At 49.4% G+C, this 12442-nt stretch overlaps 1 protein-coding gene across 2 annotated transcripts in view; it reads right to left on the bottom strand.

The window, feature by feature from the left end:
- Nucleotides 1–12442, bottom strand: part of COL5A1 (collagen type V alpha 1 chain) — a 152153-nt gene that overhangs the window by 13926 nt on the left and 125785 nt on the right. For both annotated transcript variants that reach the window (XM_040531072.1, XM_040531073.1), the window contains exons 39-59: nt 11146–11253; nt 10865–10954; nt 10719–10772; nt 9982–10089; nt 8564–8671; nt 7978–8031; nt 7092–7145; nt 6778–6885; nt 6626–6679; nt 6435–6542; nt 5596–5649; nt 5118–5225; nt 3971–4024; nt 3560–3613; nt 3059–3112; nt 2590–2643; nt 1751–1858; nt 1236–1289; nt 1084–1137; nt 614–721; nt 69–122 (exon numbers count right to left, since the gene is read on the bottom strand). In XM_040531072.1, the coding sequence (XP_040387006.1) occupies nt 69–122; nt 614–721; nt 1084–1137; nt 1236–1289; nt 1751–1858; nt 2590–2643; nt 3059–3112; nt 3560–3613; nt 3971–4024; nt 5118–5225; nt 5596–5649; nt 6435–6542; nt 6626–6679; nt 6778–6885; nt 7092–7145; nt 7978–8031; nt 8564–8671; nt 9982–10089; nt 10719–10772; nt 10865–10954; nt 11146–11253 (1602 nt within the window). The remainder of the gene's footprint in view (nt 1–68; nt 123–613; nt 722–1083; nt 1138–1235; nt 1290–1750; nt 1859–2589; nt 2644–3058; nt 3113–3559; nt 3614–3970; nt 4025–5117; nt 5226–5595; nt 5650–6434; nt 6543–6625; nt 6680–6777; nt 6886–7091; nt 7146–7977; nt 8032–8563; nt 8672–9981; nt 10090–10718; nt 10773–10864; nt 10955–11145; nt 11254–12442) is intronic.

The raw sequence follows: 12442 nt of genomic DNA, 5'->3' as shown, positions 1-12442 counted from the left end.
GCACCAAGGTGACCCCAGAAGGGCTGTGGAGCTCCCCAGGAACTGAAAGATAATTACTTGTCACATACCGGTAATCCTGGTGGCCCTGGGGGTCCAATTGGTCCAGAAGGACCTGTGATACCCTGAAAAATAAAAGCAGAACAACATTGATTTGCATGCAGTGATGCTGGCCTATTACTATGCAATTAACATCTGCTCACGGTTGACCACCTGATTTTGGAGGACATTCAAATTTGAAAAATCAATTATTATTATTATTTTTTTAAGTGTGTGCATCCAGAGAAGGTTATGAGGGGGAAATCTCATTTAGGCACACAGTGCTAAAAATCAGTCCTCCTGATGCATATTTAATGTTACCATTCCTCCAAGCCTATTCAACTCTTTTCATATGAGCCCTGAGAAACTGCTTTCCACTAAAACGGGTCATTCTGGAGCACCTCTACATTTCGCATGTAGAATAAACAACATTAATGTATAAAATAGAAAATAGTCCTGAAAACTCAGCAAGACTCCCTTGCTGATATTGACCATCTCTGCTATACCGCACCTGCTCAAAGGCAGCAAACCCCCCAGCTCAAAAACATGTTTAAAGGAGGTCTTATGGGACGTTTACCTGCTCTCCTTTGGGTCCTGCTGAGCCCTGGGGGCCTGGGAGACCTCTGTCGCCCTTTTCTCCCTGCTCACCCGGAGGTCCAATAAGACCAATTAAACCTGGATGACCCTAGGGGAAAATAGCAGATGTTAATTACGATCTCTCTCCGGAGGTAACCGAATGCCAAAGCTACCCATCAAAGACATTTCCACGTACACAAACAAATACCTAAGCAAGGTGATAGGAGTTTGTAGCTATCCTTGACACCTGGAAGTGGCAGAGCAGTGAAAGCACGAGCTTTTTGCAACGCGAAATGCTACAAATGCAGAAAAAACTGCTGCACCCAAGTGCCTGCTCATTTTGTATGTGACATATACTTCATACCCTTCTACGGGAAGGAGACTCCTGCCCTAAAGCAAGCCGGGTGTTTGCACCGCCCTGTGCCCCACAGCCAGACACAGACATCAGCGAGGTCGTGCATGGACTCTTACCTTTTCGCCTTTAGGGCCAGAGTCTCCTTTAAGACCAGGCAAACCAGGCGGGCCCTTTGGGAGGCAGGAGGGAAAACAAAGGGGAGAATGAGTTTATGGAAAACACACTCTCCCATTTCAAAACCTCATCAGATGTGAGGGTCTGGACGTACCATTGGGCCTGGAGGACCGTCTGGGCCAGGTGATCCGGGGAGACCTTGTTCACCCTGTAAAACATCACAATTCCCTCAAAGCCATCGTTTATGCCAGCAGTGCTCCCAGCTGGGGCTATTCAGATTATTCACGCATCCTCATCTGGCCACTGTGCCAGGGAACATTTGCCCTGTTTTCTCAGGGATGGTGAAGACAAATGTGTTTATACTCCTTTCGTGCTCCAATCTCCACAGGAAAAGGGGCTTTCAAGCTCCAGGAAATGTTGCCCAAGAGAGGAGGCAAGCAGTCCCAGCACTCGGACAAAAGGTGCTGGGAGCTGGTATTCATCATCACGTTATTTCTATTTCCACTGAGTGTGTTTTGTCTGCTGTCAGGCACTGCAGCACAGAAACTCTCTGCCCACTTGCAGACAGCACATTACACTGGGAACAAACCGTCTTCCACGGCAGATGCCCCTAAAGCACAGCCCTGAGCAGAAATGTTCTCAGACTCTGCTCCGTTTGGGAATACTCACAACTGGACCAGGAATTCCTCGAAGGCCGTCAGGGCCGGGTTTCCCTGGAGCACCCTGGGGACCGATTGGGCCCGTCTTCCCAGGAGGTCCTTCCAAACCAGCTTCACCCTGCACACAAAGACAGCATGGTTTAATTTGCATCGGGCCATCAAGCGATCTTCTCAGAGATGCAGCGGCGGCTGGCAGGATGTCACAAAGTGAACACAATTCCCTGCATAGCATGTAAAATTTTCCATTCGTTGGTTTTCCTGCTGCTTCCCTATCCCTGCTACTGGGGACAAGTCTCCAAACAGCTTCACTTTTCAGCCTTGCCTATTTCTGCTGATTTACAGCAGGAGCGGTTCTTTGCTGCGAGCCCTCCAGAGCGTGAAGCTTGCTTTGGTTTGGTCCTGAGAGATGTGCTAGCAGAGCACATCCTCCTCCACCAGCGTTCCTGTGCCTGCCACAACAATTAGATCTGTAATTTGCAATCCCACTTTCCGTTTCCCCACCACCCCTAATGAAACTGCCACGGTCCAATAATGCTGTGTTTGCCCTAGGATATGATGTACAGCTCTGCATGCCATATTATTCACAACACATTAAATTGCCAAATATGGCACTTTGTCATTTCAAAGCAAGAAAAATATTCCCATGACCTTACCAAGCTCTAATCATCTCCACAGAGTTTGTTCGAAGATGAAACATACACTTTAATTTGAGGCCAATGGCCCCAGACTCAGGCTATTTTGTTGTAACACAGCAAAATCCAATCACTGTCTTTCAGTAACAATGTCAGAGGGTGAGTGCATTGGCACATGAAAGATATGGTTAGAAGAGAGATCCCATTCAGCTCTCACCTTGGCTCCTTTCTCTCCTTGCCTTCCTTCGGGACCAGCTGGACCAGGAGGGCCCTAGAGAAACCACAAAATAGATGCAAAACACAGTTAGATCACCCTGATCTGTAACGGCCTAGTGCAATTACCAAAACAATGCTACAGCCGCAGAGAAGAAGACAACATGGAGACAAATATCTCTGAAAAGCTTTATAAATTAGCTCCTTGATAAACAAATCCCTGGTCTCTACCAGGAGAGAGAAAGTAAAGGAACACCTTAAATTTATATTTTCTTTTGGGTGTTGGAATCTTTAAAAAAGCAATGAAATTTAGTTGATAACTTCCCATTGATTTCCAATGGCTGTGGATGGCATGTCATTTTTTTTTTTATACATGCTACTGCCTGGCATTTACTTCAGATGGAGTAATAAAATCGGTTAAAAAAAATCAACACGAGTACATTCAGAAAAATATTTTTAAACAATCAGCTTACCCTTTTTCCTGGGGGTCCGGAGGGTCCTGGCTCTCCCGTGGGACCTGGGGAACCCTAGATGGAGAGTGGAGGAGAAGCCATAACTGCACCACGAGACATGGGAAGAAGGAGCAAGCGTGCAAAACTCCAGCTGAGATTTGGAGTTTGTGCTAAGTAGGGGCGTGGGCGGCCAGTACAACTCCCAGCACTTCCTTGGGGTGCAGGTGGTATCTTGTTTTATCCCTTCCCACCATGTAATACCATAAGGCATGGCGAGCTTAAAACGAAAGGCTAGATTTTGTTTTTTTTGTAAGCTAAGTTTTGCTTTTTGGACGTGTTGCTGAGCAGCCTGGATGGATGGCAGCAGCCAGGCTGACACAGACGGGAAGGGATGGGACGGGGCACGCAGCAGGGGAAGCTGCTGGGAATTAGTTGCTGTACGTCCTTCTGTGTTAAAGCCCTTGGACCTGCACAAAGACACTGTGGGGACTGAACACAGATCCCTTCCATGCAGTTACTCACAGTCTGACCAGGTTCGCCATCATCACCTTTGTCACCAGGGGGACCATCTTGACCCTGAAACAGAAGAAGAAGGAAACAAGCAGCAATATTTAGGGTACAACTGGAGCTAAATAAAGTGTCAGACCCAGTAGGTGTGGTTCAGCTTGTCCTCAGGTCACCAGGAACCATCCCTTCCCATCTCTTGCTGGGAGTGCCAGCAAACCTCCCAAATAGCATATTTAATACTGTGGATAGGAACTGCTGCTGCCCCAAAGGCTGCGGGGTGGGCAGAAGAACAGTCTTACGGTGGGACTTCCCATGCTTTCCCTGAGCAAAGACCAAAGGAGCTACTGGTGAATGAACAGCACATAATCATATTTCACAAAATCAAGGGGAAGAATCTAATTGCCCCTCTGTGAGACAAACACTTACAGCTGGACCAGGTTCTCCGGGAGGACCGGGGTCACCAGGGAAACCAACTGGACCCTGCGAAGAGAGAAGAGGGAGACCCCCAAGTCAGAGGTTGCACCCGGAGACCTGCAGAGCACTGTACCTGTCACCCCACTGGCAACATGGGGAGATGCCCCATGGAGCAAAATCCCAATTCCCTACCCTCAAACCCAGTCCCAGTTCACATCCCGGTTTTGTGTCTTCAGTAATTTCATCCCATTACAGTTAGCAGCAGCTCTGCAGCCAGACTATACAAAGCTCCAGTACCTACACAGGGAATTTCATCTAGTTTTTCATAAATATAGTAGACAAGTGACAGTGAAACCCTCTCAGCTTTGGAGAATGTGCAGATTAGAAGGTTTTGCTTTTCTTTACTACACGATGTGTAACATTTTTCACCTGAAGATCCTCTCAAAGCATTTAATGACTAAAACAACTCCACCACTCTCCTGCATATAATGCCTATTGTGCACTTCAAACGATTCTGAGAACAGCGCTCAGACACTAAGTTTGAACCGATAATGCAATATCCCCAAACCCCATCTGTTAAGAGAGATGACTAACTCCCCTGCCTCCTTTGCTGTTTCATGCCATCTTTGCTTATCGCATGATGAATTTCTTCAGCCAACAAGCATCAAAGGAGCAGGCAAGACAAATACTGTACCATTGTCATCTGGTATAAATCAGTACAGCTCTGCTGGCTTCCACAGAGCTACAGCAATTAGCATCAGCAGGGATCTGACCCCAGAGGTACTGCTCCCAGATTCACATAAATCTCCTCTATGCTATCTTGGAAGCTTTGCTCTGGTACAGAGGCAGAGGACCCTTGCAATGCATAAGCTCAAATGCAGAATAATCCTATTGCAGGCCCTCTCCATAAGTATGAGTTTCCTGACAGCCTGCGAAAAGGACTAACAATTCAAATAACGCTGCAAGATATGGTACGGCTGGGTCTTTTCCTCATCAGCACCCTAAAGGAATGGATTAATAGCACATATTATTTGAGGGGAAATTCTCTGGCTGGTAAACTTTCAAATTTCCACAACAATCTCTGGAAAACATCTTTCTATGTGGAAATCTCCACAGGGCAAGACAAGGAAGCACTATTTTGACAGCAGGGGGTACTTACAGGGCTGCCTTTGGGCCCATCATCACCTGGTGGACCTTTGGGACCAGGTGGACCGGCAGCACCAGAGGGACCTGCTTCACCCTTTTCACCTCTTTCACCTTTAGGACCCTGTAAAAGAAAAAGGATGTTTCTATTATCCAGTAAACCAACTTACCGATCCCTAATTATCCTTTAATCAATTGTGAACAAGACTCTCTTTGTATCTCAAAGCACAAGGACGTGATTTAGCAGTTCCTTCCCACAAAGATTTGATGGTGTTCCTGTTGTTGTGGGCAGCATGCATTCAGTGACTAAACGCTGTCCTATAAATACCCCGTACCATGGCAATGCCTCTGCCTGACGCCCAAACTGAGAACCCGGCTGGTTCAGTCCCTGCAGCCCCATCCACACCCACCCCTCCCCAAAACCCCTGCCACCAGCTCCCTGGGGATACCAGGGACAAAAAGCTCCTCTCCACCACATCCCGTAGCATACTCACCGGCAGGCCAACCTCCCCGGGAAGACCAGGCTCGCCAGATTCACCGGGTTCACCCTGCAGGGGAGAAAAAAGGAAGCCTACAGCTCTGTTTCTGCCGGGTGCTGAGCTTTCTGCTGATGTGCTGAACCCCTCGGGCCTGCTGAGAACTGCGAGCTCCAGCAAGGCACAGGCTGGGTGCTGCCACACCACATGCCGGGGACACTTCACTATTTTCTATTCAGGTACACTTCCATCTTTTTGGCTTATAATAACAAAATACACAACATATATATATATATCTCAATAGATCTGTTTACTTAATTGTGAAGAAATCACTAGTACAAGTACCTCAAGGACAGCATTAAACATGTTTCAGGTCGGGAGAAGCTGCCTCTTTTTAAATGGCACCTCTTTACAGACCAGGTGGATGAACAAAATGACCACAGCCATGAATTTACCCCATCACCACCTCATTCACCTGCCCTAATCCTCACCTTATCACATGAAAATACAGCTCAGGCTCCAAAACAAATCCTCCCAAAGTTTGTTAATGAGCCCGCCACAACTGTGGGAATTGACACAGTCTGCAGTGGCACTCATCCACCTGAGCCCTCTCGAGGTCTCATTTCACATGAGCGCAGCAAGGATGATGCTCACATCATGGGAGCGTTCAATATCCCAGCTAGGCCAACAAGCAGACTGCCTTATCTTCCTGGACAGGCTTTTCCATTTCCCTTTTCCATTTTAAATGATTAACGATACATTGATATCTTAATGAAGAAGACCTCCTTATTAGCAAAGCCCCCAAACAAGTAGCAGACTTCTTGCAGGCTTCAGTTGGATTTGTGCGGATGCTTTACCTTCTCTCCTACTGCGCCAGGATTTCCTATTCCCCCAGGAGAACCCTGGGGACCATCTGCTCCTGGTGGTCCAGATGGACCTCTGGGCCCGGGTGGGCCTGGCGGGCCCTGGGGAAAGGGGAGGCAAACTTCAGACAAGTTCCTGGAGAAATATTTACATCGGTGATGAAAACAGGAGGAGAGCATCTTACCATTTGCCCAACGTCACCTGTTTCTCCCTTCTCACCAGGTGGTCCAGGCAGGCCCTGAGGAGATGTAGGAAGGGATAATTTTTAGCTGTGAACACCTCTCGTGGAGCCCCAGCTTTCATTGCCCCCAGCACTGCCTTGATGCTACAAATTACCTGCAGGCCCACAGGGCCAGGGGGACCAGGGAAACCTCGAGGTCCTTCGTCACCTTTCTGACCAAAGAGGCCTTGCTGTCCTCTGGGACCTGGCTCTCCATCGGCTCCCTATGAGGAAAAAGTCTAACGTGGCTTAGCAAGGGCACAAGGTGGGTGCACAGCCCCCTGCCCAGCACCTCCCACTGCAGCCAGCAATGCTCATCCCCATGCACCAGGTATGAGCAGTGCCAGGCAGAAACTGAAATTCTTTACAGAGCTTCCCAAAACATTTTTTTTATTTGGTAAGAAGCAGGATTCCTGCTAACAATACTCACAGCTGGGCCTGGCTGACCGATTGGACCCTGGGGGCCAGTAGGACCTGGTGGACCCTGTCATGAAACAGAAGTGCAATGTCACATTTAGGAGCAGGAGGTGAAAAATCTCACCTGTAAAATAAGCACAGCATCCATTAAACCAGCATAAATCCCCGAAAGAGGGCAGTCAGAGGACAGGGTCCCTGGTGCACCAATGCTGGTGCAGCAGCGCTGCGCCTGAGGACATGCTTAAACTCATTTTGCAAAACACTTTCTGGGGGCGGTGGAAGCTGGAAATCTTTCTGGAGAGAAGGAAGCCATCTGTGTGTTTCTGTGTAGCATAAAATGTCTGAGAGATCACCGTTAACCTCCAGCATCCCCTCCTGGGGGGTGCAGCTACCTGCCTCCACGACCAAGAAGCCAAAACCAGTGCAACCTGACCTCTTCCTTCAGTACATTTAAATTTGGTTTTAGCCATCAGTCACACATCTTTGCTCCAGCAAGGCAATATCACACCACTCAGTCCCCTCTAGATACACACGTGCAATTTATTTTCCATCCCTCAGCCTCTGAGCGCACAAAGGATGCTTCAGTGTGCTATAAGCAACCAGAAAAGTAACTGCAGCCAAACACCCAGCTCTAACAGCAAGGGCTGCTGATGTTTCAGACATTTACACAGTCAATGGGCGACATGGAAACACCTCAGTGTGTTCCAGGGAGCTGAAGGAGAAAAACACTTCAGGCACTCGCTCTTGTTTCACATTGTGTGGGTAGTTGATGAAGCAAAGGAGAAGAGAAAGGAGTGAGAAGAAGTTAAAACGATACCGTTTTCTGTTTCCAGCAAGCCACACAACATCACCACATGTTCCTCCAAAGAGCAGCTGCTGGCGATGCCCAGTGCACTCACCTGCTCCCCTTTGTCGCCCTTGCTGCCCTTCTGGCCAGGCTCCCCGATCTCGCCCTGCCAGGAGCAAAGGGGCACAGTTAGCTTCTGTGTCCTCATCCAAAAGATGCTGATTCCCACAGATCCCCCCAGAAATTCTGAAAAGGGCCAGTGATTTGGCTGTAACCAAACCCTTCTGTACCAGTAAACCTTCCCAAGCCACCGCACGATGCAGGACGCAACATCCTGCAGGCCTCGTTAGTGGTGGTGAGTGATACATCCCAGCTAACGCTTTCTAAGAATCCTCCAGTCCTAGAGGGGCTTAATGAGAGAGTGGGAAAGGTAATTAATTTGGAAAGGCCAGGCACCTGAGGGCGGGCCACCTGCTACAGGCTCGGGGAAGGCTAACTGGATTTCAGTGAGTGGTTTGGCTGACAAAGTGCTGATTCTCTCCCAGACCCGACTCTGCTCAAATTGCAGGACTGTGAGCACCGCAAAACATCCCTGTTTTAGCAGACAGCACGTCCCACCTGCTACCAGCACGGTGGCAATGGGGCAGGTGGCCCCGCTCCCCCACAGTGACGCCACACAGCAGGGGGACTGCTCCCACCTTGTCTCCGTCCTCGCCAGGGGGCCCGACAGGACCTGCTGGGCCCGGCAGTCCCACCGGGCCCTGGATGCCGTCCCGACCCGCTGGGCCTTGAGGACCCTTCTCGCCCTGGAAGCAGAAGGAGCAGACAGGTCAGGCAGAGCTCACCTCCACCCTCCGACCGACGCGTCACAGTCCAGTAACATTTTATTCAGCTGAAAACAACCCTGACTGGATGGGCATGTAGAGCAAGACTGGTTTCCAGATGATATTTCCTGGATCTCTCTCTCTCTGTGCTTGCTCTCTGAACAAGACAAAAATTCTATCTCCAGAGATAAAGAACAAACAAATCTAAATGGCGAATACCCAGGTCACAGCTGCAATTTTGCTGCTGTAGCAATACAATTAGATTTAATCTGAACTTTCTGCCGCCTCTCTCTGAATGACAAACAAGTCTCCAACTAATTTTTATTCCCACAAACCAGTTCTTACTGATGCTGGTCCTGACTGCCCCAGCTCCATCCCTGGCTAATCCCTAAATAATGGCCCTGAGCTCTCTCCTGAGCCTCTGGACAAAAGAAAATACATGAAGCAAATAAAGCAATCTCTGCTGGCCTCCTGCTTAAACATCTCCTTGTATTCCTCAAGCCTGGAGCCTTTACTCAAATTTGTTTGTTTATAGGAACTGAACAGTGGATATTTTTCAGTTTCCTTGTACATAATTTAATTGCATCTGAATCCTGGATGCTCTCTTCTGAATAATTAGATGCCATATAAATTGCCTATTCATCTGTCCAATAACACATCATATAGATACTTGGCAGGACAGATGTTTGTAAAGATGATTCACCAAGAAATTCTTGCCTCTGGACTAGCTGTTGGAGTTCCTAATAAGCCAGCAAATGTGGAATACACTGGCTGATAAACACCTCTGATAACAACAATCAATCAGTGCAAGTGTCCTCGTGCAGTCTGAAATCCCTGATGCCAGCATTTGCTCATTTTGCTGGATCTGAGGCTGAGCCTGGGCATGAACCAAAGCAACCCAGACGTCAGAGATAGTTCCAGCAACGCTCCTGGGGCACGGATTCGAGGCACAGCCTTCCCCTTTGGGACTGCCGTGGCACTGGGCTCCTCGGGGACAAGCAGAGGCATCCTGCCCACTCCCTGCCGCCTGCATGTGACATCTCACGTGCGAGCCGAGGGACTGAAAGACGTGAGAGTGTGCACGGGCTGGCTGGTGAGCGCTGGGACAGGACCACACAGGGCAGGACTCCACCGTGCTCTGCTCGCAGTGTCTTTGCACCACATGCTCACACCACAGGAGCACACAGCATTTGTTTCTTGTTTCCTTTTTTACACCCAGTCCAGGGGCTGTCTCCATGCTCAGCTCTAGTCCTACGTGACCCACAGCTGTTAATTGGTGTACTGGTACTTACTGGGGCTCCCTTTTCACCTGCAGGTCCCGGAGGTCCCTGAGGGCCAGGTCGCCCTGGCAAGCCGATGGGGCCGGCTGAGCCCGCGGGGCCTCGCTCACCAGGAGAGCCCTGTTTGGAGGAGGGAGGAAATGTTACTGGATTATTGAGCATTATCTATATACAGAAAGAAAGAAATGCAGCAGTAGGATGCTGCAAATGCATGGAAGTAGTAAGTGAGCACATCTGAGGGGATGAGTTCCATGCTGTGGCTTGGCACCATCAGCCCCAGGGGTTCTGCAGATCTTCTTAATTAAAATCCTTGGAACGGCTGAGTTCTCCCCTGGCTGGTGCAGGGAGCTCAGCTTCTGGGGGCACGTTATCAGCTTGGAACATGTGTGTGACCACTTCATGGTTAATGCAGCAGGGAGGGTTCAATGATGAGTATTTTCTTCCAGAAGGGCTGCACTGAGCACAAATCTCAAGTGGGAACAACTTTCAGAGGAAAAGCTGGTGACTTAAGAGCAAAATTCTGGATGTCCTGGATCGTCCCAGTTCCCCCAGCTTGTCACGTATGTTCATAGCTAACCCCATAAAATAACTGAGCTATTACATGTGTGTCTTGTAAAATAAAGCAGTATCCAGAAAGCCATTAGTTAACGCAGTAACAGAGGAGGCACCGAGCTGTGACTAACCCTCTGTTTTGGCTTGCCAAGCTTGTAAATGTGTTAGGTGGTGCCTGGGAGGGCAAGGATACTCACTGCTGGACCAGGGGGGCCTGGGGGACCTTCGTTGCCTTTCAGTCCTGGAGCACCCTGGAGGGAAGAAGATGGGAAAACAGAGTCATTTGGGGAGCTGCGTGCTGCGCTGCTGGGGCATCCTTCCTGCTGGAAGGACAGAGACTTACGATGGGGCCAGGGAGACCTCGCTCTCCAGGGAAGCCTCGCAAGCCTGGGGGTCCATCCTTCCCGGGGAGGCCGGCAGGACCAGGATCCCCCTGCAACGACAAGGACAAACAGCTAAGGATCTGCAGATGCCATGGGGGCACAGCGCCTTTCTCTGTGCCAGAGCCTTGACGAACCCTTGCGAAACATCATTTCTTTACTTGATCATCCCTCTCCACCTCTGGGAGAGGGGCAGCCGTCCAGGCGTGCAAGGAGGGGAAGCCAGCAGGCTGCTCATCCCTACCTTGGTCCCTTCCTTTCCAGTGAGGCCAGGGAGACCTTGTTCACCCGGGGGACCTGGAGGACCTGGGTGTCCCCGCTCACCCATGGGACCCGTCTCACCAGTCGGACCCTGAGGACAGAGAGCAGGGAGAAGGCGGTGGGTGTCACCAGAGCAAAAAAAGGAGGAGGTGAAGGGTAGCAGTTTGCTCCTTTAGGCTGCCACGGGATGGAAGATGCTTCTTCCCTCTTCCATCCCCTGCAGCATCACCAGGAATTCCTGCGGAGATGCCTCCTTTGGCACCTAAAAGATCTCTGGTGTGGAAGTGGACAAAATTGCACTGAACAGACAGGAGGTACAGGAGGTATTTGAATGAAAGCGTTCACGTAAATGAGATTATCACTCAAATTATTACGCTTACTTGTTTTTTTAACTGAAAAATTCCTAAGTATTCTACAATCATGCTGATTTGTCCTAATATGGGGAATAAATAATGGATGAGGCTTGTACTACACAGCGATTGCTGCCTGGCTCTGTGCCGTACACGGGCACTGATGGTGATGAGTGTGCCACGAGGCCCGGAGCAGAAGGTTCCCCAGCGGCCCGTTTTGGAGGAGGACACAAGCCGTGAGCACAACGCTGCAACAACCCTGCAAGCCAGGGTCTGCTGTGACCGTGGTTGTGATTCGTGTCACGCTGCAGGGTGCCACTTAGCCTAAGCAGAACGAGAATGCCGCGATCGCTCGGCAGCCACACATCACACTAACTACACGCTGCCGAGCCAAAGAAAATTGCCACGGAACCTAATTTGCACTTGAGAAGATAGACACAGTGAGGGAATTGCCCCTAATCATGGAATTTACAAATCAGAGAATTTACACTGTCATTAAAGAGGACAAATTAATTGCTTTGTAATTAAAGAGCAACCTCCCTGGCAATTCAGGAAAGAAGACAACCAAACCCCAGTCCTTCTCAGCCTAGGACTCCACCTACGAAACCGATGCACGAGCCCTGCATGCTTGTACTTAAGGGGTACAAATTCTGGCTGTGTAGTTATTATTTCCAGATTGCACTGAGATCATTGCAACTGAAATAAAATTAAGAAAAAAAAAAAAAAAGCACAATTCTGACAGAATCTGGCAGCACTTTAGGTTAAGCAGGGATGCACTTCCTCATAACGAAATGTCACACCACTCTTGCATCATGCTCCTACTGCTCCAATTGCCCCGGTAGGTTGCACAGCCCTTCTAAATCACATCGAACTCTTTGGTCCTTCTGTCAGGCTGCACACAGCTGGTCTGTGTCTCCCACCCTGCACCCG

This window comes from Cygnus olor, chromosome 19 (assembly GCF_009769625.2).
Source record: "Cygnus olor isolate bCygOlo1 chromosome 19, bCygOlo1.pri.v2, whole genome shotgun sequence".
Lineage (NCBI taxonomy): Eukaryota > Metazoa > Chordata > Aves > Anseriformes > Anatidae > Cygnus > Cygnus olor.
This window is presented reverse-complemented; position numbering and strand designations above follow the sequence as displayed.